This window comes from Lepisosteus platostomus, chromosome 11 (assembly GCF_059453375.1).
Source record: "Lepisosteus platostomus isolate fLepPlt1 chromosome 11, fLepPlt1.hap1, whole genome shotgun sequence".
NCBI lineage: Eukaryota > Metazoa > Chordata > Actinopteri > Semionotiformes > Lepisosteidae > Lepisosteus > Lepisosteus platostomus.
The window spans coordinates 252,406-278,833 of NC_142621.1; the positions used below are offsets into that span (position 1 = coordinate 252,406).

The 26,428-nt window shown below is 37.2% G+C and overlaps 2 protein-coding genes across 5 annotated transcripts in view; one reads left to right on the forward strand and one right to left on the reverse strand.

Annotated features, from left to right (window-relative positions):
• Positions 1-704: 704 nt before the first annotated feature.
• mcoln3b (mucolipin TRP cation channel 3b) lies at positions 705-16,193 on the reverse strand. Of its 2 annotated transcripts, none has more exons than XM_088597654.1 (14): positions 15,641-16,193; positions 14,215-14,441; positions 13,082-13,249; positions 10,947-11,100; positions 10,571-10,646; positions 10,261-10,357; positions 9,554-9,653; positions 8,675-8,787; positions 7,887-8,036; positions 4,410-4,511; positions 3,773-3,895; positions 3,424-3,630; positions 3,109-3,239; positions 705-1,215 (listed from the first exon to the last, which is right to left on the reverse strand). In XM_088597654.1, the coding sequence occupies exons 2-14, from the start codon at positions 14,437-14,439 to the stop codon at positions 1,182-1,184; spliced, it is 1,680 nt and encodes a 559-aa protein (XP_088453780.1). In that variant the 5' UTR covers positions 14,440-14,441; positions 15,641-16,193; the 3' UTR covers positions 705-1,181. The 2 variants fall into 2 exon arrangements, with proteins under 2 accessions (XP_088453780.1, XP_088453779.1); XM_088597653.1 differs by lacking the exon at positions 15,641-16,193 and adding an exon at positions 15,332-15,631.
• A 136-nt stretch (positions 16,194-16,329) lies between these two features.
• The window catches only part of dnai3 (dynein axonemal intermediate chain 3), a 29,959-nt gene continuing 19,860 nt past the window's right edge, over positions 16,330-26,428 (forward strand). For 2 of the 3 annotated variants that reach the window (XM_088597649.1, XM_088597650.1), the window contains exons 1-7: positions 16,330-16,539; positions 17,195-17,262; positions 18,421-18,571; positions 20,279-20,317; positions 22,686-22,870; positions 23,941-24,045; positions 24,905-25,051. In XM_088597649.1, the coding sequence (XP_088453775.1) occupies positions 17,224-17,262; positions 18,421-18,571; positions 20,279-20,317; positions 22,686-22,870; positions 23,941-24,045; positions 24,905-25,051 (666 nt within the window). In that variant the 5' untranslated portion in view covers positions 16,330-16,539; positions 17,195-17,223. The remainder of the gene's footprint in view (positions 16,540-17,194; positions 17,263-18,420; positions 18,572-20,278; positions 20,318-22,685; positions 22,871-23,940; positions 24,046-24,904; positions 25,052-26,428) is intronic. The other variant, XM_088597651.1, reaches the window with a different exon arrangement.

A 26,428-nucleotide genomic window follows, 5' to 3' on the forward strand; every position in this document is an offset into this window, starting at 1 on the left:
ACGGCTGCTGACCCGTCTTCTGTGCATCAGCCTTCAGTAAACTCTTTACTCTGTGGACTCCCTAACTCTCTTCTCAACAAGTTGCAATATGTTCAAAACTCTGCAGCTAGAGTACCTTACTCACACCAGACCCTTGCAGAATATCACTTTTACACTTAAGTCTCTAAATTTGTGGCCTATAAAGTCAGGTAGTCAATACAAGATCTTGCTACTGACTCAAGGCTCCAACAATCTGGCTCCTCATGTCCACACACCCCCATAGGCTCCGGTCACTTGAGGCCGGTCCTCTACTCACTGTCCCCAGGACTAAATCATGGACTTTTGGTGACGGCGCCTTATCGATCGCTACTTGTGTTGTGTAATGACCTTCCTCAGACTCAGACTGTGAGAGACGCCTTCTCTGACTCTCTTCAAATCTAAACTTACCTTTTTACCAACATCTGTGGTTTATTGCCTTAAGTCAATCTGTAAATACCTGTACGCTCCTGTTTTTTTCTTCACTTACTGTACTTTTATTGGTCTTTTTTGTATTTTTCTTTATTCATGATATATAGCATCCCTGGGTTTGGAAAGGCCCTTTATCAATAAGTTATTAAAAGTGAGTAGGGATTCTACAGATGAAACCAAAATAAATCTTTCCCCAGAATGATAAACCTTTAAATGTTGAGAATTTTTTTGCAAATGCACCATACATATTTGCCTGCTTTACTTTTTATTTTCCTTTACGTTTTATTTTCCTCAGTGTTTATATACAGATTTCTAATACAGTATCAATTTCTAAATTGAATTCTTTTAATTGCCTAAACCACAAGCATTTGAATCCATTTCTGCTGAAAATGGCTGTTCTACATAAGTCAGTCATTGCTAGTGTATTCAGTTTTACTCTACTTTTAACTTTTTTCCCCAGACTTCATTAATGCCTTGGATAGTAGCAACAATTTGTTTTTATCAAACATCGATTGTTGTATAACAGCCATACCATGAAATACAAAGATGATCTGTTGTGTTACAATCTATACCATTAAGTGATTGTTATTCTATTTATTCTATGTTTAACATCAACAATAGAAGAAGTCTGCACCGACAATTAACAATTCAGTTAGTCTTTTATAATTCCATTATTAATGGACTTTTCGTGTAGTGTCAGATGAAAGTGCAGTGATCTCTTGAGCAGTACACAGCTAGCAGTCCAGTCTCCCCTCCGAATCATCGAACCTGGAATTAAAATATTGAACAAAACATCACAAAAAGCCAAGTGTTTTAAATATAAATTAATTTAATTTCCGAGATGGACATTATAGAGAATTGTGGAAATAGAAGCATCTGCTGTATAGAGAAGGGCTAATTTAATAGAGAACCACTGTGGTAGACAAGGAAAAACGTAGTTACGCGAGTTTTGTAATTTTCCTGTTGAACATTTATAAATAGGTATACAAAGAATTCTTACAACTAGTGTTAATGATTGACTCAGGCCATTACTGATGTTAGGAACAGTAAATGTGTGCAGAAGAAATAATGTACTTGACGTACAAGTGAAACAGAATATATGAAAGGTAAAAGAAAAGAATATTGCAATGTATAATATATTTTTTCCTGTGCTACACCAACACTAAAAAAATGAGAGAAAGTGTCAGACATAAGACTTTCAAATGATTAAATATTTTAGTAGTGTGAAATTGTGGTTAGGGCTCCTACTGTACGTGCAGACGAGGATCGTGGTCTCAGATCATGTGAGACAGATCATGTAATTAAAGAATTACAAAAATAATGGTTTTAGCCTAACGTATTAAATATTTACCTAGATGTTTACCAAGGAAGAAGGTGACAACATGCCTCAAGCTGAACAATGTAAACAGTGTTTGCATAGAAAAAGCAGAAGTGTTACAGGTAATGGTTGCACTTGAGATAAACAACTCACAAGATCCTGATGGTGTTCTACACACTATACTCCTATATATGCATAAGAACAGGAAATGTATGTTTTTAGTTTGAATAGTGGATAGAAAAGAGTACAGGTAAGGGGTGAATGCTCAAATTGATCTTTAGTGAAGTATTACAGGGATCTGTATTCTGACCACAGCCCATCTTGGCAAGCAACATTTAACAACGACAACTGCGGCGTGTTATTTTCAGGTAATATAGATCCAAATATAATGTGGGAAAGATCTTTTTAGTGCTAAACACAAAAGAAGTCAACCTGATTTAAGTATTTAAAACCCCACAAAGCATTGACAAAAGCAACCCAATGGACTTCTTCAGATCAACAGTATAATATGTAATATGATGAACTGCACACAAGTAAAAAATACAGAGAAGTTTATTTTAAAGTTATTTTCTTAGAGAAGGGTAGTGGATTGAAACCAATAACAATTTGTGCATTGAACATACGGTATGTAAGTTATAACTACAATGTAAATGCAAACATTTAGTTGAACCTGTCTATACATTCAGTTTGCCAGCTCTTAAGAAAATACAGGAGAAAGATTTAGGGAGATTCAGCTTAGTCTGCCATCTTGAAATTTGTTTAGACCTCTGCCTGGACCTTTGGTTGCTGGGACTGTTTCTAAGCTGCAGAAGCCTATCGGTTAAAGAAAAGCCCGTGTTCCTTGTATGCTGTGGAATGAATAAATCACCTATTTCATGAGCCCAGCATTGTGTGTGCCAGGTCATTGTGCACAAGAGGGAATTTAATTGTAGCTCTTTCAAACCACTTGGAAATCGTGCCGTGACAGTTACGATAGATGCATAATAAAAGAGGAAGTTATTCACAACTGTCTTGTGATGAAGATGTAGTCACAGAAAGAGACTAACTTTCATTACTGAATAATTGTGACTTTGTGCAGAACTCAGAACAATATACTGTTTAATCAAAGTTCAGCTCTACAGAAATCTTAACACATAATTGGCAATAATGAGGCCAATAAAATCTCTCTGAGCCATGTACTTCGTAGTCCAGATGTGTGTACTGTTCTTTATTCAGATATGCAGTGCAGAGTCAGGCTGAGTTTCAGTTCATTATTTCATGTAAAGTTAACTACAGTTTTCATTACCTACAAAAAAGGTTCTTTGTGTCAAGAGGAAATGTTCTGCTCTGACAGCAGAACTCACCGTGACCAGCAGCATGAGAAGCATGACAGTTTGTCTTCCTCTATCCTGTATCTCCCAGAAGCAGGCAAGTCTTTGCATTCTGCTATGAATTCTTGCAGCTTGGATTCTGGGAATCCATCTCGTTGGTGTTGCTTGAAAAACAAAAGTTGAAATCTCATAAAATATTTTTAAGCAGCTGACTTACTAACCACAACTTCAAAGGAAACAAGAAATGCTCCTCAAATTTTTTATTTTATAAAGATTTTAGGGTCCTTAGTTGAAAAAAAAAAGTGGACATCGAGGACATTTAATTTTATGCATGAGTTGTTAACCTACCTTAATAGTTTCATAGGTATCAGTGATGAGGGCGATGAAGAGGCTGAGTACCATGTAGATGAAGAGGGAGATGAAGGAGTACAGGTAGACTCGGCTGAACAGCCACACCAGGTAACTCTTCTGCTGCATGTCACTGAATGTTGGGAACATGTCATCTCCATTGATGAGGGAGAACAGGCATTCGGTCACAGTGTTTAAGGTTCTGAACTGGAACACAAAGTCATTAACATACTGCAAACATCATCATTAATTGATTAATCCTTATTTGCACTTCCTTCCAAAAACAAATTAAGTATGAAATAAGATGCTGCTCTCCTCCTCTCTTTATGCATTCCAAAGAAATGCTTACTTTGTTATGGTAAGGTCCCAATACAATCCATCCACAGAAGCAGTACCCAAGGTAGATCATCGCCGCACAGCAGCAGAACCGAATTACATTTGGAAAGGCTGCCCTTAGGGTTAATATCAAAATCTGTCAAAATAAAACAAAGCAGTAACACTGGAATCAAAACCTTAATTCTCTGGTACAGGAACAGATGCCTCAAGGGCCACAGTGTCAGAAACCTTGAAGACCTACTGTAGTAACCTAATAAGTTAGGTTAAACCAAACATTCGTTCCACAATACACGATGAGTGCATCTGTTCTGCATCCACCAAAATTCAGTGCCAGTCACTCATGGGCTCCAAGCACACACAACACCACACCTTGAGAATAGCAGGTATCTCCTCTATGCCAAAAGACTAGGTCCATTATCTAGATTTCAGAGGAGAGTGGTGTCATATATGACATGATTAACTGGTCGAGCGTAATAATCTTCGTTAAAGTATATACTACAGGAACTGTTCATGACTACTCTAACGTAACAGAGGCAGTCCAGAAATAATTATGTATAAAACGAAAAAATGAAGAAAATGAAATCCCTGGACTCAACTTATTAAAGCCTATAAAGGAACCTAAATACAACATCATTTGGATTGATACTTACATTGTACTTTTGAAAGAAGCCCAAGTAGCGAATAACTCCAATCCAAACGAGCATTGTAGAGGTTCCCAATAAAATGCTGCAGATGTCATAACTTGTTAAATTCTAAAAGAAAAGGTAAAAAAATTATGCCCCATTTTCAGATTACACATAAAGAGACCTGCCCTTTTCTCTATATCTATGACACGAGAAAAAGAAAAGTTGATTATGCTTTAGACATCTTAAATCTTGTTAATGTTACTCCACACTTCTGAATAGAACATGCCTAATAAACAAAGTAAAACTCTTCAATACTTCAAATGCACCATCATGCCCAAAACATCCTAGGGCCATAACTGAGAATACAGAACAAAATCAGAATCTAACAGGACAGACTGGGTACAAACATATGAGCTACAAGTGCCTATGTCTATTAAATAATTCTCAAGCCATTGTAAGGAGAGTGTAATGCACTGTGCTCAGACAAATTCAGTGAATTTGACTGAAAAAAAAAAAACTTGACCACAGTACTGATAGGATCAGTACTGATAAGGATTTTGTTTTTCTACAAGAGATAATGGGTGCTGAAGCTTTTGTCATTATTTGGATTTTCAAATCCAAACCAAGAGCCAAAAACTTGGTCTTGTATAAATCATCAGAGTGAAAGTTAACTTGGCAGGCCCCGCTGTTTTGGCAAAAATTAAAATTTTAATACAGAATTTGCTTTCAAACTAAATATCAGAGGTCTAAATCATGTGGAGTCATCTTAATCCATGTTCATTGTAAAATGACATTCATAAGATAACGGGTCACTGTTTGTCTGCAAAACTGGATTTGGCAAAAATAATGAATTTCTCTTCTGAAACTACTAGGCCAAACTAAGCAAAATTTACTAAACAAAGTAGTATCTTGTTATCAATATTAATAATGTGACCTATCTCAATAAACATGGCTGTTCTATGCTGATCAAAGAGTGCATATTTTCTATTGCTCACATTCAGTCACAAAGCTCATATGAAGGTGGAAATGACTTTTCATGCAGCACAGTTCCCATATAGAAGGATTCAAGAGTTTCTCACTTTGATAAGTGAGAGATCTGGAGCTCTACACAAAGCGTTCCCTCATAATCGAGATTTAGACTTGTGCAGAACAGGTTGATTGGTTACACCCTACTAGGCTTCCCAACAAATATTCAGACAACATTCTCTGAACATGCTTGTGGGATTGAAATGAAACAGTGTATGTGGACTATGACATGATCCCTCAAAATTTGTTCCAAACAATTTTTACATTAAGAAAACAGCCCAGGGGTCCCAACTGTCTCTCCGAGTAAAGATGCTCACCTCCGCACAGACTAAGCTCCGTAAGGGGCAAAGGCTTCCCATGAGGGGGTGCACAAGTGTTGAGGTGTGGCGGAGTGTAGGCTGGAATTAGATGGCCATGTTCTCAAGGCTCCTGCTGACACAGTGACCCCTGTACCTTCCCAGACCCTTGTAGTGGTTATGGTCATACCTCTTCTCCAATTGTGCAATTCTAAATTTATTTTTTAAAAATGGCTCCTAGGAGCACAATCAAATCAGACCGTCCTTAAGAATAAGAACACATATCTTGCACCATAACTATAGTTGACTTATAGGATGTTATGAGCTTGCTTCTATTTGTTTCTTTATAGCTTGTACACTGACACAGCAATCACTCTCTCTATATAGCATTGACGTCTGTAACCAGTTAAAGAGTAACAGACTATGGGAATTATTGTGAACTGAATAAGTCATGATCACATTATTGCATAGAGAGATGGCTCAAAGATCTTATATAGCTGATCTAATAAAAGCTTCTAACTCCATATTTAGTGTGGGTAGGGGTATGGTTACAATGGAACAGAAACCCATGGCTCGGTAACATATTACCTAGCACATAAATGCTAAACCTTTTTTTAAAAAGGCCATAAAAGTAAAAAGCTACACATTGGGTCAATTGGCTATGAGAGAGCACACATAGGAAGTTTTGTGTTATATCAGAAGATATACTTTCCTGTGACCTTAAACCTTTCCTAAAGGTCATATTCAAACTTAGATCATTTCTCCTTATACTGTACAGTGCATATACAGTCATGGCTGCCCCCACACATAGGGAACCGATTCTACCTCTAAAAAAAAAAAAAAAATGTGACCTTTGATCTCACCTTAAGGGGAATAACAGCTAGCATAGAGGGTGTTAGTCATGGGCATTTTGGACATGTATAGGAAGCCGTATACATTTCTCATCAAAATGCGATTGTCTATGAACATGGATACGCAATCTTGGCCACCAATTGCTGCCGGCACCTGTACATTTTATTAATACTTGCACTGGATAAGGGCATTTGCTAAGCAATTTGTATGCAATCAATAGAATAATTAGTAGAATAAATAAAGTAGCAGAAAGGACAATAAATCACAGTTACAGTGCATGCCTATAAAAATATTACTTTTGATGCTTAGTCTGTTATTTCACTCATAACCACAAACATTTTCAGGAAAATGACACTTTTGCAGCAAGTGCACTGGCATTTTATTGAAAAAATATGGCACAGAATTTAAACAGCATGATGAAATTTGATCATTAACAAGGTCGATCAACATTGGGCCCCATCAGGTTTCAAAAGAGCAGTCATGGGATTCTTTCCTATTCCACTGCTAGAGCCTAAAAGTAACTGTTCACTGATTTGACCCCTAGATGCCACGTTGTCCCAACCCATCTCACAAATGTTCAATGGGGCTCCAGTCTGGCGAGAAGGGCATCCATGGCACAAATATTCTTGTTGTGCAAGAAAATCAGTAAAAACAAGTCATTAAAATCAGTAAAAATTTGTTTAAGTTTCATAAGACAGGATGAGCCCATAGCAAGGACAGGAAGTCGGATCCAATAACTTGATAAATGTTGCACTGTGTGGTCAGGTAACGGTCATCCACTAAAATTGCAGTTCTGCCATTAATTGGTTCATTGTATACACTTACAGTCTTATCAAAACACATGGAACACACCGACATTCATGATGGTGGTCTAACCAAAAAAAAAAAGTCTTGATTCATCACTACGAGGACTTTACTCCACTGTTTTCAAGTCCACCTGAGGTGTTGCACCATCATCGCAATAACATGGTTTGTTTGCTTAATCAATATGTACCATTTGTTACTTTCTTTCCTGATTTTGTTCCAGGCTTGAAATTCATCACTTCGATCTACTGTCACTAATGAGGCGATTTAGTGCAATCAGCAATGACAGTCAAAGCCACTTGAATGCATCGCAGACAGTCTAGTGATCCATTAACCAAAGGAAAGCAAGAAATGTTTAATCAATATCCAAACTCCATATACATTTATTGTTCTAAAAACATACATGCAGAAATAGAAGGCTATATTTCTTTTGATGCTTGCTGTATATACACTGTACATTTACTTAGTATTTGATGTGAAATCCGTTGCCGGGAAAAAATAATTTATTCAATCTCCAACTAACCTTTGTCTGTATTTCAATTTTCAGGATGGAGCCAATGATTGTCAGTGTGTCACTGACAATGATGAGAATGTACCAACCATTCACAAACTCCATACGTTCTGACCAGGGCACTTTCTTATTGTACCTGGTAAGAAAAAAGACTGCATATTCCTGAAATACAAAAAGGTATCAAACATTACCAATTAATGTGTTAAATTTGTATCATTATCTCACTTGAATTGAGAATGCATTACAAATAAATTACCCCAGAGCAGGTAGAGACAGAGGCAGATGAAAAGTGGGTGCAGATTTATAAGCTGACAACATAATATTCAAGCACAATACTCCAAAAAGTTCAAGGATGGCAAAATAAAAAAAACTCTTATATATTTTAATTTAGGTACATTCCTGCATGCATGTGCTCACAGCAGAACAAAAACACTTTGTCCAGACAGGCCAGGTATATTTCCTAAAGTGAAGAAGTAGCAGTATTTGCTGGTATATCCAAGATATCTCCTTCCAGATGAGACAATAACTGCATTATCTGGTCCATCTAGTCTTTCTGCAGCCACTTTGACTTCCTGACAATTCTTGGCTTATTCTGTTTTTTTTTTTTAATTCTTCAAGCTCTATTGCATTTAAACATGGAGATCAATTTGACTAGGAGGTGGAAACATGGCTATTGAGAGTGCCATCTTTCATTCCTTGAATAAACAGTGCATAGAAACATACTTCAACTGTAACTATGGATGTGCACATTTTGCAGATTACTCTATTGTATTATCAGCCGAAACTATAACTTGACTTACCAACTGCAGATTTATTCCATTGATGACTGAGCGCATACAAAGAATAAAGGATGCCACACATGCCAGGATGATAAATGAATCAAAAGCCAGCAGATAATGGATATTCCTTGGAGCTGTGAATGAAAAAAAAAAGAAAAGAATTCTGAATGATTCCATCAGGGGCTTGTGTAACACCTGACAAACACAAGGAGACTGCAATTTCAATCATCTTGAGAGTAACTACATGGTTGTTCTACATGTGTCCAGACCTTTCCCCACAAACATGAATGGTGCTGAAATACTAGAAAAAAAAAACAGCACAGAAGCCTGCTAAACCATTATATTTACGAAAATAATACAGAGAATCAGGAACAACTGATCTGTGAATGGAAACTATACATCAATACTCCAGTTGCTTAGGATTACCAACAACAAATAAAAACAAAACTAAATTCCAGTTACAAACCGACAAGTTTGACCATGAAACTATCATAGAATTAAGCGGCAGTTACCCATCGTGTATCATTAGAACAGCCGACATCTCCCATGCTCGGTTAAAAAACATTGCAGATAGCATCAACATGCATGTGGCACCTTGCCTCTTTCATTTGAGTCTATTCATTCTTTCAAGTTGACATTTGTTCACAGTCCCACTATGCTATGGAGCAGAAGGGTCAAGGATACTTCCCTGTGACAATGGAAACTGGTCCAGTCACTGCTAAGAGCAGCCCTGTCTGCAGACATGACTTGGGTTTCAGTCCCCTGGCTTCTGAATGACTTCAATTTATGTACCACTGAATCTAGAATTATTTTTAACATTGCCCAGATCTCTGCTCACAGACATCTCTGGCACCTCAAAAATAAGAATTAAATGGGTATGGATAGATCCAGAGTACATACAAGCCCCTGTGACATTCCAGCCTCTGCATTCATTAATGTCAACATCGTTGTCCAGTGTAATTTTAATTTTGCCGCTGTGAGCTTTGTTGTTGAATGTAATCTGTAAAATAATTTCCAACATGTTAAAAGGGACAATGCACAGTAGTTATACAGTATCTTGGTCGGCACTTAAAAATAAGCATTAATAGTCACAAAGCCACCTACTGGCCAAAACCTCCTATTGATTCAAATCTTCTGCATAAAACATTTCACCATCAAAACTCATTTAAAATTACTTGAGAATAAGGCGACAAAAAACAAAAGTTCTTACATAATCATGGTATGTTGTTTACAAATATTCCCCAAGAGGAAGGCTTTGAAAAATGTGTTTTGATGAGCAGATTTTCAGAAATTGCATACTTTCATTTTAGTAGAAAAGATCTGACAAGAGGAATATTTTTTTTAGGAGACTGTGCTTTTATCCCCTTATAGTTTCCGTTATCTCAGCTATGAGTGACAGACATTTCATTCTTATTTTATAAGTCACATATTAGTTTTGTTCCTCAATGAAAAAAAAAAAATAGGTAATCTCAGACCTCTCAGTACTAATAACTTCTTAGTCACCACTTGCAGTTTGTGGTTTCCTTTGTATACAGCCATTAATAACAGAATGACTCGCCACACCCAGTCGCATGCAGATGAGGGAGTGATGTCTCCATGTGACTTACTGTGACGGTGAAGTCATAACAGTCAGGAAGCTCATGAAGCCGCACTGTCTGAAGGTTAATTGCCTTCAGTGTGAAGTTAATATGTACAGACAGCAGCCTAGAGGACACATGAGACATTTTCAACAATCACCACCACAGATCTCTAGGAGTCACTACTTACATTATCATAAACTGTAGTACCACTTAACTAACTGCTAACCGTTCTCTTTCAAAAAAAGAGAAATTAGTAGTCCCATTACCAATCCCATAAAAATACATTGTTCTTTTAGCTTGGCAGGTGGCCTTAATCAACCAATATTTAAAAAGTCACCTTTTGAAATCCAGAGTAAAGGCAGAAGGAAGTGTTCCGATTCCCAGAGGCTGCAATGGGTATATTTCAATGCATGCTGGGACAGAAAAGAAAGTCATTCCCTTAAGTATTTATGCTTCTCAAACCATGTTTGGAAAAAAAAAATGTATACACACTGTAGGTTTGTGAAATAACAGCCAATCCACCAGACATTTTACCATTTGTTCCGCTTTGTGTTTTTGTGGTCACAAGAATCACCAAGCAACACCTCCCCACCCCACCAACAACTATTGCTGGGTTTCCAGCAATGACAGCAAAGCTTAATGCTTTAGATGCACACATGGTAACTTCCAATTGTGGCACACATGTATGGGTTCAAAGTCCAATTTTTAAATACCTGTCTCAATCTGGGGGTCAATATCAAATGTCTCATTTCCAGGATAGATGCTGCCATTCTTATAGAAGGCCTGGCAGACAGACAGGGGTGTATAGACATCTTCAAGCTTTTCATAAGCGTGATTCCCAACAGTGAGGTTGTGGAGATTCAGGTACTACACAAAGAAAGAAGGCCAGGCGTCACAAGGAAACAAATACTTTACAATGATACAACTCGTTGCGCATAACCTCTCAGGTTTTGTTGCAGGAAGGAGAGAATTAGAACATAGCCAATGCAATGTCAGTGGTATGATTAAATCTATAAATTCCTCCATTGTAGCAAAACAAACAATCCAAGTAAATACAGTAATGAATGACAATTTAAAATCTTCATATCACTTTTTTTAAACTAATTCATACAGCTGTTAGACTTTTTATTTCTCAAGTATCTCCTCTCTGAACAAAAAGTGAACTGAATAAATGAAGTTGCAGTGTCTCTAAAGAAAAATTGTAAATCAAATTGTAAATGCCAGTTCTACAATTTCTAGAAAATTATAGTTTAATTGTCTTTCAATCTATAAGCCCTCTGGAAAAACACCTTTACAGCCTCTTATAAGCTGAAATGTAGTTTTTCCATTGTTTGTAACCTCAAAGCTGATGCATTCTAATTAAGTTCCAACATGTTTTTCTTTCATTTTCTAGCCAAAGCAAGACTAGATTTACAGTCAAATACAGCATTCCAGCAGATATTTCCAGTATATACTGTAGGAGTTTGTGTGAATTCCACTAACCAATAAAACTCAGTAATCATTAACATTAAGAGTTCCAAAAAGCAGATAATTGTTTTTTAAATGTTTAAGAGGTCATCTATATAAAAGCACCAAAGTTCACCTACATTTCAACATGAAGTATTTAGTCTCTTAAGTAAATGAAGACATTTGGTCAACTTATTTTAAAAAGTGTGGAGTTGAAAAGCTCTCTAACCATTTTTGCCACAGGTGGACTTTGCCCAGTCCAAAGCACACTCCTAACAGACCACAAATCCACAACTCAACCTTCGGAATGGTTTTTAGAAACTTCTAGAATTCTTATAGAACCACAATTTTAAATGTACCAATATTTTGGAAGATAGATAATTATGCAGCACATGGAGTTCTCAACAGCATGGAGAAGGGTGTTCTTTAACATTGCCTTGTAATTCCCATTATGAACTGCTTTGTAGTTCATTACAGCTTCCCCTCTATTGTTCACAATTATTTTTAGTTTAATCTAGGTGGTGTATGATTATATTCCTTTCAACATACTGGCACAGAAATTGTGGTTCAATAAGAATGCTTTGGAAAATGTAATATGAAGTTCTGTCAAGGTTACTGCATATCTTGAATCCTTCTGGGAATAATGATGATTACTCACTGAAATAAACGCAATTAAAATGGATAAAAAGAAGCATGGACACCAATAGAGGCATGCCTGGAGTGCTGAAGAAAAAAAAAATACTGCAAAAACTTCTCTACAGTTCCACAGACAATGCTGCTTCCATACATGTATTCATCTAAAAAGACACTGTAAGCAATTGTCCAAGTGGATACTAACTGAATCAGATCTAATGTTACGGAGCTTTAAACCTAAAACCCACTCTTTTTTGTCATCACATTCTTTTCAATTACTTCCATACCACAGCAGAGGGGAAGTCAAATTTACAGGAAATAAGTCCACCCATCTGTGTTTAAAAAAAAAAAAACAGCAAGCACAGATTGTACAGTAAGCAGAGTAGTTTCCAACCACATGACTTAAGCCCAGCACTCCACTAACAGATGACAGATTCATGATTCACGTCAACTGTTTAAGGACACCAGACAACACAAACCAGGAGGAAAGCTGAAACAGCCACGTCTAGAGCAGCACTCTGATGGAAGTTAATGAAGATCTACTAAAGCGGATTGGGAAACATTTGGTATACATAAGGAATCCAGAGACTGCATTTTATCACTATTAAAAGTGTAACCTTATTGTACTTAGAATTTAAGGGGCTCAATATATGAGTAGCAGATCAAGAACTCTTGGAAGAACTTAAGAACTTTCATATTTTGATCCAATGTCTGGTATTGGTGACGGCAGCAGAAGAGGGTAACATAAGCACTGAAATTTAGCACTCACCTGATTAACTGCAAAATAGATGTGATCATACACTTCACTTTGTGTATAGACTGCATAGGTCTCATCTGGTCGGTCACTGTATCCTTTCAAAAAGAGATGCTTAAAAGCCATCAGGTTCTCTTCTTTAAATGCAACTACCATCTGGTTGCTCAATCCAAAAGACACCAACTACAAAATGATAATAGATTAATAATAACAAAATATTGTAATATCTACTGTACTAAATGTTAAAACAAATATATGCAGTTGTAAGATATTCAAAGAATGGGAAAGGCAAAATGTTGAAAGAGAGCAAATTAATGAATAGAAGGGATAGATTTGTATGTATCAATAATGTTATCAATCCCAGAGTACCATCTGCGTTTTGCTCCTGGCACGTTCTTATTCACAGGCTTACTTATTTCAATTTTCTGTTTAAGTCCCATTTAAATCTGCTATGAGCTCTTAAAAAGCTGATTAATATTTTTAATTGTATTGAACCCTGTGCTAATTAGTGAGTTTTGGTAGTGGCCTCATTCAGGTGTGCGTCTAAAAAAAAAAAATTTAAAATCCGATTTAAACGGAAGGAAAAACACTGACTTACTGTGTGAGTGTCCGACACTGTTCATTCAGAAATTGGGGAGCAAGTTCCTAATTACCATGTTGAGGAGAGAATGTATAAAGTGCCATGTCCTGAAGTTTTAGGAACTACACTTCAGGGGTTTATTTTGAAATCAAGGAGTGAATGAAGAAAAAAAAAGTCAAGACTGTCAAACAGCAAGAGCCCAGCTTCAACAAAGAACAGCAGACACTTGTACCCCAGAACAAGAACTGGGAACCACTGTACAGGTTAAGCAGACTGCTCACTTACTTGCGTGTTTATTGAACCCAATAAAATACAACCCCGAGATGTTCCACACAAACTCTAGACAAGTTAAACTAGCTGTACCAGTTCTTAATATGAGAACTGCTCCACACTCTTTGGACTCATATGAAATTCAAATTTAATTAGAACAAATGGTTTTCAATTGCAAGCAGATCTTTAGCTTAGTAAGAATGAGATATACTGTACATTTGTCCTTCTTCACTCCTGAAGACCATCAAAAATAAACTAAATTTAAGGTGGTCCCTTAAGAGGAAAAAAAAACAATTACCTGGATGGTAATAATAGCAATCTTAAGGATCTGCAACATCAGCTTCCACGGCTTTCGTCCACGAGCTTTGAATTTCTCACAGGGGTTCATGAAGAAATATTTGAGCTTCCTCCTGAAATCATCTACAGCATCTGCGTCAAGTTCCTCTCCATTCTGAGCCCAAAAAGAATTGCCGCTTTGGTCATTGATTGAGCTGTAACTGGCAGACAGCCCCACATCCTCCATTTCTGAAAAGCACAGCAATTCTGTAGTCAACCCAGAACCTGGAGAGATGCTCATGTTCCAGGTGCATAATTTTCCAAAAGGAGAACTGGACCTATTCAATTCAAGAAGCTCAACTTCCATTACTAAACATTGTTAAATTATGGTTTAGTTAATTAAAAAAATAAGTAGTCTAAGCCTCATTCTGCAATTCAAATAAGGTTTTATAAAAACAAATTTGCAGTACAGTTCTCATTTAGTCCCTTTTAAAGGCCATGCAGATCTCATCCACCATCACCAGCAGTATTTTTCATAGCTCTCCATCACTTAGAGAGAAAAAAAATTCACTTGAAAAAACATAACTACATTCAACAAAATGCTTTTACTCCACTTTCTTTTCCCACGTCTTCTTCCAAGTTAACAAAAGTAATTAAGAAACCATGAAAAGTTGTCTCTTGTACAAAATTGTGGTAAAAGGTAAGGCAATTCCTGCAAGCACTGCCATTAATGTTCTATATCAGAGGGTCTATTACTACAGTACGTTAGTGACAGGCTTAACAAAATGCTTCCAACAGTCCCTCTAGATAGGGGAAACACTTGATTTGCCAATGCAGTATCCATCCCTAAAAAGGGGTTGTAATAGCCTTACAGCACATGTAAGGTTATGGAAGTGCTAATTAGAAGTAAACTATAGGATCACTGGTTTAACAGTAAGATTATAAGGCAGGCATTCCCAGACCTGGTCCTTGGGACCCTAACATCTGCTAGTTCGCATTACAACTGAGCTCTTTATTTTATTGAACTAATAAAGTAAAGTCGCTTCAGGAGAGCTACAATTAGCCTCCTTAATTTATATTACCCTTTCTGACCTCACCGGTACACACAAGGAACAAAGAGGACAAATCCCGTGTCTTACCTGACTTTATGCTCTGACCTGAGCAGTAATGAAAAACAAACTGCATCTCACAGTCCGGACCTCGCCCGCCTTCTGCCATCATACCAGCAAGAACAACCCGTAAACGCCGCTTAAGATATTAAGTAATTAACCCAGTATTACCAGTACTGAAATAATAGCATAAAAGCGTAAAGACAAATGTAGAAAACCAACTCCATTTTTAAGTCAACGACTAAAAGTACGGTGTTTCTATTCCAAAGCGAAACGCGCTGAAGTCCATTAACAGACTTCAGACTCGCTCGGTCTCTGGTCTCTCCAGCTGATACGCACCTTCTAATGAGTGGCTGGACTGATTGCTGCAATTATCATCAATTGACACCTTCCCATAGGAACAGCTGATCCAAGGATGGAAGGTAAAATCCCGAGGTTCCTATTGTAACCATTAGCATAGCATCATGTGCTTGAATGGACAGCCCTTTTCTGCCTTAGTCACTGTGTTTCTGTAAGAGATTCACAGGCAATAAATGGCACCGCAATAATAGATCTCTATCAAACGAGAGTTTTTTTTGTACTGGGCCGTTCAGGAGCAACTGAACCACTTGCACGTCATATAGGGAGGAGGTCGGAATAATCTTCAGACAAGGCAATTGCAGCTTTCTGGATCATTTTGTATAAATGTTCTCAGTTAAACGCAAAAAAATAACTATTGCCAAAAATATTTTGATAGCCAAATGGCTCAAAGCGTGTGTTTTTAAATCAGAGTAACACACATGCGTGGGCATCTTTATTACCATGCTGATCGTATTTATTAAATAATCTGCGTAGCTGCCTCATTATAATGGCTTTGCATTTTTTAATTCCCAATAAAACACCTAAAAGTAAACACCATTTTCGTATTTGTTTTGGGTATTTTCATATCTTAAAGTGATTTCATTTGTCGTTTAAATAGTGTTAATACTGTAAGGAAAACTTTTAACAGTGGGAGCTTCTTAGTTGCCTTTAAAATTAAAATCACACCTTCAATGAAGGCGGTATGGAGCCTCAGCAGCCCTCGTAAGTAATAGGATGGGCCAGCTGTCAATCAACGGCACGACTTGGTCTCCCCTGGCAACCGCATTGACGCCGGAAACTGTTCGAAAGAAGTGAACACAGAAATGCGAAGAAATCCGGATTCATTAAAGTCTGACCTCAGGAATTTCTGAAAAACACTGTGAAGGGACATAGGAGAGGTTGGTTATGTTTGTTTAAACAATGAATCGTTATCGGACTTTTGCTTTTAAACGCATTAGCAAAGTACTGTTTGCCTTTGTAAAACGTAGTCGGTTTTTGTTCTATGCATGGTCTCTTTTATTTAGAGCTGGTATTTGAAGACTGCTGATCTGTAGTGTAAGCACTAAAAGCATAGATTTCCTTCCATTCACTAAGCTAAGCACGATTGAGTGCATTTCCAAGATGCAACTGTTGAACTCGATGCAGTGTTATGCGAACCTCAGATTATTTTATTGCTGTATTTTCCACACGGTGGAGCCATTTGGTCAGCATTAGACGACAACACCACAGCAAAGCGCCGATCCACAGAGCTGTTAAACTAACTTTTACCGTCTGTAAGAGAAACATTTTAAACACGTTGATTGCATAAGTATTCAGACCTATGTACTCAATATTTGATGTAAAAAACTTTGGCAGCACTTACACCCACGAGTCTTTTTACAGCCACTGACCTGGTGCAAAGTATGCACATTTTTCTTGGCAGGTGAGCTTTCTCAAGTTGCTTGGGGATTATGCTGCGTTGGGTCTGTGCCAAAACTAACACTTGGCTTCGAGACCAAAGGGTTCCAGTTTGGTCTCATCTGACCACAACAACTCTTGATACATTTTATGCAGGATCAGTCTGGTGCTTTTATGAAAACTCCATGCGGGACATGAGATGGGGTTTCTACTCTGCCATACAGGTTTGTGGAGTGACTGGGATTTTGTTAACTGATGCACATTTTCCCCAGCTGTTGAACTGTCTAAACTCCATTAAACTCTTTCAAAGTTGTCTTTGGCCATACAGAGGTGTCCCTCACCAGCTTCCTCCTTGTCCAGCTGCTCAGTTCGGAGGGACAGCCCGATCTAGGCAGTGTCTGGGTGGTAAGATGCATCCTCCATTTCTTGATGAGTGACTAGACCGTGCTCACAGGGATGTTCTGACCTCTCCTGATCTGTGCTTTTCAATGACGTTATCCCTGACTTGTTTTGAAAACTGCTTAGTTTTTGTGGTTGGGCCTTTTCTTGACACTTCACTGAGAAAGGTGTTTTTATTCTGAAATCACAAGAACAACTGTTACTGAACTCAGACAGAGGCCATACAACTAATTGTGTGGCTTTGTTAACTTAAATTAGTGTTTAGGTTTGCCGCAGAAACAGGTTTGAATACTTGTGCAATCACAACTTTTCTATGTTCATTTCATATCAATTATTTACGTCTTTCCTTTAGTTTTTTTATGCCTTAAGTGTGTATATTGTGTATATGAGAAATATTAATTGCTCCTTCAAAGTTTCATTACTGAAATATTTAAAGTATGAAAAGATGAAAACTGCAAGTTTATGAATTCTTTTGCTAGGCAAATAATCAGTTTCAAGACTCCATAAAATGACTCTTGTTAAGTTTGTTGTTTAATGTGTCAGTGTTTCCAATATAGACAAATTTAACCGTGATTTTGCCATTGCGTACTTAAAAAGTACTGCCAAAAATGCAGGTTAACATCTCAATACTGAGCCACACAATTAAGCAAGCTAGTCTGTTATTCCCACATATAAACTGCACAGCTGATTTTTAAATATAAAAATAAAAAGCAAAGAGGCAGACATATTCATATATTGTATTTTTGTTATCTAAATCAGCTTTTCTTGGAGATGTTATATCACAAGAAGGTTTAACAAATGTAGAAATTTGTCATAGCACTTTGATATATACATCTTGGAGAATTGAATCTGAATGTTGGATCTTCACAGTACGTTGACAATGTGTAGATGACTCGATTCATCCCTACAGTATCAGATGAAAAACAAGTATTGGTGAGATGCATTACTGCCACTGCGTGGTTTTCACACAGTTGTTCTCTCAGCAACAGGATTTCCAGATAGAGATGGCTGATAAGGGGAATCAGAAAAGCACTAAGACCCCCTCGACTAATTCCAAAGTCTCTGGAAAGAGGCCTAAGAGCAGCACCAGCATAGTGAGCAACAAAGCAAGTGGAAAACCAAAACCTGGTTCAGGTAAGCATGTTCATTACAAAAAAATATAAAAGTGTATTTTAAGTAAGTCATGTGTAATACATTTAGCAGTTTAGAAGGCTTTCATTGTTCGAAACAATACAGGTTGTATATAGTATCTGTGACATATGCTTTGCACCTGTTTGAAGATGCAGTGTTGTTGGATTCTGTCCCATTTCCCACAGGATATGTGTTCACTGGTCTCTGAGCCCTATAATATATGCTACTGTACATCCTCATCAAGTCCATCCATAACTGTTAAGTGGGGATCAAAGTCTGTTAAATAGAGTTTCCACAGCATGTCACAGCTGTTATGCTCTTGCCGTCAAGAAAACTGATAAAAGACGATGTGTTTTATCCTGCTGCAATGTTGTCACATTGGGATTATCCTACAGGAAAGTTAGCAAGTGAGGTTCCAGGATATGGTCACTGTTGAGTCATGCAGTTAGACTTCCATCCGTCCCTACAAGTGAAGTTGTGCAGCAACTAAATACTCCTTCCCAGACAATCACATTTGGACATACCCATCAATTGATCCACTGTACACAGCAATTACTATTATTACTTTATTCATAAATATAAGAATTATAAATGTCTGTGCTGTTCTTGCTGACATCCATTGGCTTGGTCTAAAAACATTCTTGATTCATTGATAAAGAGAATAAGTAGGACATATTAAAACACTGAAAGGGTCTAATTTGTTTTCACTAGGCTTGACATTCAACGGGTTAAACCGCTATATTGTCTGTTCCCAATCAACATTTTCATAATAACATAAGATCACTTTATTGGCCATATACATGTATTAAGAATCTGTCTTTTCACATCACCCAACTTGCTCTCCATGAGACACACAGACAGGGAGAGAAGCTTGGGGTCAGAGCACAGGGTCAGCCATTTATACAGCGTCCCTGGAGCAGTTGGGGTTAAGGGTCTTGCTCAGGGGCCCAACAGAGTAGGATTCCTCTGCCGGCCGCGGGATACGAACTGGCAGCCCACCAGCCACAGGCGCAATCAATGTGGTCAAAGTCACTCAGGTGTATCCTAAATAACAAAATAATTATACTCTATCTATAAACATACAGCACATGAGTAATGATTGAAAGACATTTATGATGCTCAGTATAGATCTAAAACACTAACATTTTTTAATGAACTGTGACTGCGTGTGACTGCATCCTTCCTCCTAGTATTGCATAAAACTTTGGGGCCACAAACTTTATATATGATTCAGTGATATTGGGTTGGCCACTTCATCACTGGAAACATGACAGCAATTTATTCACATCCAAGCAATTATCCAAATCTTCACAGCTGAGTTTGCGAACAAAATTATTTAACAAAAAATAAACAATGAATGAAATTGGCACACAGGTAAAAAAATGTCTTCTTAATCTTTTCTAAATTATTTTCATTGTATCAGAATACATCACACCAGCCTTGGTTTTTAAAATATCATACACAGATGCATTGAACACTAAGTAACTAATAAGGATCACAGTCTATGGATGTGTTTTCTGTTCAGTATGACTAACTACAATAATATTCTAATCTGATAAAATAGGATAAGCCTCTAAAAGGCAACAGGCCAAATTCTAAATTTAATTTTTCATATCCATGAGAAGGAAAATGCCCTGAAAAAATGAAATGTTTCCGTAAAATGGATTTTCACTGTATTGAATAAAATTCTTTTGTTTTGGCTGATTTTAGGTAAAAAAGTTGACTCTACTTCAAACGTTGAGAGTGCTGGTAAGATATTTCCAAATTATTTATTTATTTATTTATTTATTTGTGTATTTTTAACATTTCCTAAAGGCAAATATGCCTTGATGTCTAAAGCCATTTACAGGCCTAGCATGGTATTAGCAATTAGACATGGCATAGAGAAAATTAGAATGTTCATAAACCATGCTAATTTTTACCTCATTGATCTTTAAATAATATGCATAATTCTTTATTTCACCTGATACGTTCTTTGTGAACAAATTCTTGTCTGTAAAAATGATCATATTGAGTGGCACCAAACTTGCATAAAAGACAGAGAAAAATAGAACAGGATGTGGCAGTGTAAACAAGTGCATTTATCAGGCAGGTAGGTCAGCTATGATGAAAGTACCACAACATTAACAATAGAATGACACAGAAAACTGCAGTAAATTGAATTTAACATTGGCATTGGGGTTAGAAAAGAGAACACATAGATATTACTATTCCCTTTTCAGCAAAAGTTATGCTTACTGGATTTTTTATTGGATATTATTCAGTTTTGGTTTGGCCGATTCATCAAAGATTAGACTTCTGACACCGGAATTATGAACACATGTGAAAATATGCAGCAGCTGGCATGTTCTTCAAACTGAGAATTCCGTCTAGTCCAAAAGAAAGACTTTATCTTCTGACATCCTATTCCAAACTTATCCTCAAGAAATCCAATAAACTGAACTCTGTTTTTAAACAGGCTGTAACACAATGAGTCGTGTGAAAATGTTCTGTCTTAATTATTGGTTTTCACTGAAAGAATCTCATGGTCTGCACGCAACTCAGAGGCTTTTCCAACCATTCAGCGCATTACACAGATACCTGCTTAGCTGCATTTCACTTGCTTTAATGATGTATTTGTATGAATACATATACTTCAAATGTTCACTGGATGTGTGCCGAATACAAAAGAAAAAAGAAGCTAGAGGGCAAATTGTCTCCTTGTTGAATGCCGTTCTCATATTATATTACCCCTGTCTAAAAGTGCTTACATCTGCATCGTGTTAAAAATGCCATCACAAAGCTATTGGTGTCGAAGAGGCCCTACAGCTAGTCCTTTTCTGATCTGAAAAGTACGGCACAATATATGCAAAACACTCTCAATGATGGTTTTAAACAAATGAAATGCAGGGGCTTTGATGAGACATTTGCAGCCCTGCAGGTGAATCCTTGGGAAGGTATTATACTGCACTCATTCAACTCTTATCTCTTCATTGTTAGTGTAATTTTCAAGTATATGAACAGCCTTTTGAAAACATGCTTATGGTCTCATTCCCTTATTATGGCAATGTGTTACAAACCAGGAGCATAAAATATATAATTTAAGCCTTATTATGTAATCATCTCTAGCTAAGTTGCCTTGATAAAACCAGCAAAGTTATGTTTCATTTGGAGTTGTTTGCTTAGAAACGTATGTTCTGAAACTTAAAACACACAAATCTGTAGTTCCTACTATTATATGTATTAATTCAGCAGATGGCTGTTTCCCAAGCAACATACAATTGTATCTGGTCAAGATGCAAAGTGTACATATTTATAGTTGCAACTATAATAATGAATGAAGTCACCTCATGTCTCTCCAATTAAAGACCCGTCTGTAACCACTTCTTCGCCTATTTAATGTACTTTAACTTTAACTTTAAAAGTATTTAGGTTACCTAACATTTCTCTTCTATTCCACCAAAATAGCTGTGAAAAACTAGTAAACAAATTTGGCATAATGGTAGTTGGTCATGGTTTACTGTACTGTATATGTACTGCTAGTTTAAAACAGTTCACCAGTTCAGTGCCTAGTGCTTGAAGTACTTGGAAGCATGTTGTAACAACACCTTTTCTTTTTCGAAGAGGCTATGAGTTGAAAGAATGGGTTTGATATTTACTGTATATTTTTTCTTGTTAGAGAAAGATTTTAGTACACCCTCTTAGAAAGTTCTCACTGAAAATAATTAGTGTTTTCTGGGTTTAAGTTTTCTTTTGCTACAGTGCTTTAAAGAGGCCAGCAGTACACCGGGGACTGTAATTACACAAAAGGGAGACAAAATATATTGGTAAACAATTTTTTTGTAGTCAATAGGATGCACCGCTGTGACTGGCAGTTACACATTTTCCAATATTAAGATTTTAAGATTTTAATGTTAAGATTGATGTAGCTGATGTGGAGCCAGAATAATGAAATTAATTTATGCCAATTAAATGCCATTCTGCTTTTCTCTGTGCTTTGATGTGCACTGTCCTACATTTCCAGTGATGGCAGTGAGATGAGAGAAGGCCACTGTAGTGCGTGTCAACGTCACAGTGTCTTTTACTGGTGGCCACATTGTACAGGTGTTACCAAAGCACTATTTTCTTTCCTCTCAAGTTCCACCGGAGGACATCTTCCCTCTTGTCCTCACCGGCGCAACTCAAGAACTGTTTCAGTGCCGTGCTGATGAGGATGTCACGCAGGAGAATCCCTTCAAAATCCTCAGAAAAGAAGAAATCCTTCAGGACATGAAAACCAGGGCTGCCGTGTCTGATTTCCACCCCGTGAAGCAGCTGGTGCTGGTGGGTATTTCATGCCGCTGTGATGGATCATGGCCACATGAAACACAAGCCCGGGGGGAAGGAAGGTCCTCTTGACGAATCTCAGGTCACGTCTTTTTGCTGCTGAGGGTTTCTGATTCGGTAAGATCAGACGTGCACCCTGGCCCTCGGGTGCCCTCTCTCATTTACTCCTTCTACTCCCCAGCACCTCTTCAGCGAGCTTTCATCAGCTTGTAATGCTGATCTGAAGTAGACAGATGCTGGTTTAGCTTTTATCACCTTATGAAAACAGCAAGCTCTCACTGACAAGCTGGGACATTATTTCACTCCCATCATACAAGGCTACTGTGAAAGCTGTACCTCGGACTTGTTACAGTGAGAACTCTTTGATTTTTTTCTTTGAAACAGGTGCACAACAACCTATTGTGAAAAACAGAAAAGCATCCAGTTTTTGCTATTGGTTTTAACACAGTATCAACATTTCTACTTACAAACTGTTGTTAAAACAGGAGATTGTGTAACAGAATGTTTACTTGAAAATTTGTTTTCTTATACTGTACTCTTGTCATTGAGCACTTCATTATCTAATGTTGTGCTACTAAGCTGTTGGAAATGTTAACACAGGACATTCTCATATGTTTGTGAATTCCATTGAATTTAGAAAATTTGAAATTTACTTATAAGCTAGCTGCTTTTTTGGTTTATTCTAGCGTTATTACTTATCAACAGCCAATCAAACTCAAAACGGTTTAAAAGAAAAAAAAGCATATGTATGCCTACAGTACATATTATATTACAAGGATATTATTATACATATTATAAGGATAACACAATCCTTATGTCATCACTAAATCACTTAGGAAATATTTCATAGTGTTTGTGTTGTCAGAGTAGAGTATTTGTACAGAAAATCAGCTTATCAGTTCCATGCCTATTTAAATTCATACAGTATATTGCGTTTCATAGTCCAGTTTATTTGTATAGACAGGAGGTTACATTTTTTCCAAAGCTATGTGTGAGCTGTTCTTAACTCAGTGTTCTTTGTTCTAGAATAATGTTTTTCTTTCCATTTCTGTGTTTAATCTCTTCAGAACTATCCAGGAGAGGAGCTCTTACTAGTATTTGATAGGGACTTCAGTTATGGGCAGAGCTTCTATCTTGCTGGAACAGAGGAGGCCAAGGAAAGGATTTTGCAAGTAAGGAAATCTATAGTCTTGAATAGAGTTTATAGAAGAAAGTTGTTTCTGATGCATTGAGGTAGTATAGATTTTCTAGACTTTATCAAAACCAGCTTTGATGTTTTTGGTTGCATAATTGTACATTATGCACTATACAAAAAAATCAGTAGTACAGTGGGGTATATTGGTTCATTACTGTTTTTTTTTCTTTCTTCATTTTAAGTGTTAAAATCACCTCATCAAGGAACCTGTGCTCATTCATCTCTTTTGCTCTTACATAGTACTTATGAAACAGCCACAATCACTCAAGTATATCATTTTATTTTTTATTTCTAAAAATACAGTGCCTGTATTTTCTAATGACATGGGCTCTGAATAATGCCAAATTATTCAAACCTTTGCACAACATTTACATACCGAAAGTGGATGGATGCACTAAGTAGAGGCAATCTGATTAACAAGATGTCAGGTTGACCCATTCATCCATCCATCCATTTTCTTACTGCTTCTTCCAATTCGGAGTCATGGAGGAGCTGCAGCCAATCCCAGCAAACAACTGGCACAAAGCAGAGTACACCCTAGATAGGACACCAGTCCATCACAGGGCACACACACACTTGCACCTAAGGCCAGTTTTCCCAAAAGTCAATTAACCTATCAGTATGTTTTTGGACTTTGGGAGGAAACCCACATGGAGAGAACATACAAACACCTTGCAGATAGTGTCCCAGGTCCGGAACCGAACCCGGGGTTCCAGCACTGCAAAGCGGCAATGTAGGCTATACACCTCCATGGCGCCCTTGCCCCAAGAACTACAGTAAGTTATTTAACCATCTACCAGCCGTCTGGCCTACTCTGTTATGAAACTCTGTTGCAGGTGCAAGAGCCCACAGATGCAGACGTAGTGGAGGAGGAGTCGCTGCTTGAGATGCCTGTGTACAAGATGCCAGAGCCCCATCCTTGGGTGTCTCTGGGCAGTGAGGTGGAAATAGAGGAGGAATCTGTAAAGGACTCAAGAAAGAGGGTAAATATCCCTTCAGTAAGAAAATCTCCTTTTATCACCTCCAATTGGAAAGAACTGGAATTATTATGAATTTGTATTTTATTCCATATAACTAGTGAAGCTGGTAATAAAGCATTGAATTCAATTGTAATGTTTTACCGTAAAACCAAATGCACATTCCAACCTTTTGATATTATTTGAACGCAATCTGCTTAAAACTTTATATTTATAAATACCTATCTTCCTCCAACTGAAAACTCATATCCAATAAAATAATACTCAGATGAAATAAAAGAAACTAGAGTTTTGGAAAATCATATCTATTTCCTTAACATGTCCTTAAAACAAAATAGCAGACTCCACCCCTATACTATCACATAATGTACTATAGTGATTAGTAACCCTCCCTTACATGATAATTACAGTACTAATGCATTGGCTTTGAGTTACTTAAAATAATATAGATCAACTAAAATAAACAAATCCCCTCTTCACTGACACAGAACCAGGAGTGTCCATTACAAGAAAAAAGTGGATGTTGGCTAGTGGGTACTTGGGCAGGGGGTAGAGAGGAGCTCACTCACTAGCTGGATTCATCTCAAAATCCAAGTCTGTTGAGCAGCTAATCTGCAAGTTGCTCTTTATAACTTTCAGCTCGGTTTCACCCTCGTTTGCAGGATCAGCCTGACCAAAACATAAATAAGTGATTTTGCTAATATCAAATTCACAAATGCCGAGACCATACTGTATTTCAGTAGTCTAGTAATTCTTACTTTTATTAGTTTCAAGATTATTGAAGTAATGGTTTCCCCAAAGAACACTTAGAAAATGATTGTTTTCTTAAGGAAGTCGACATGGACATAGAATGAGAAGTTCTTGTTTAACTGACTAGAATTATTTGAAAAAGCATTATGAACTGTTGATTCCTCTAAATCATATGACATGATCTATATTTCCAGGAAATTATGATTAGGACTCCAGCTAAAGGCTGTAGGAATTCAGACAGAGTAATTATAAATTAGGCAGATGTAAGAAGTGGTGTACCTCAGGAATCCACTTTAGGGCCACTGCTCTTCTTGATCTGTGTCAACAATTTAATAATAATTGTTGAGCCCCAAGCTCTGGGCTTCCTAAAAAAACAGCTAGATGAAATTTAAGATAAATTTTCATCAACTAAACAATTAAATGAGCAAGAAAAACATCTGAGAGAAGGCAGGGATCAAGGTAAGAAATAAGTTATTTCAAAAAAGGTTTTATTCATTTAATATACTTTGATTCTCACTGGTTTCAATTATTTTATACCAATAAAATAATAATGTTCATTTCCTCAGTGCTGAATCAGCTTCTTTATCTCACTCAGTTCCTATTGACCACCACAGCCTCTAGCAAAACACATTT

What these genes read in the sequence shown, in the direction of transcription:
- mcoln3b (XM_088597653.1), bottom strand. Translation starts at nt 15,413, where the DNA reads ATGATGGCAGAAGGCGGGCGAGGTCCGGACTGTGAGATGCAGTTTGTT. An exon ending in TTGCTATTATTACCATCCAG is followed by an intron (nt 13,250 to 14,214) that starts GTAATTGTTTTT and finishes ATCATTTTGTAG; the next exon opens with TTGGTGTCTTTTGGATTGAG. An exon ending in TGGGACCTTACCATAACAAA is followed by an intron (nt 3,631 to 3,772) that starts GTAAGCATTTCT and finishes TTTGTGTTCCAG; the next exon opens with TTCAGAACCTTAAACACTGT.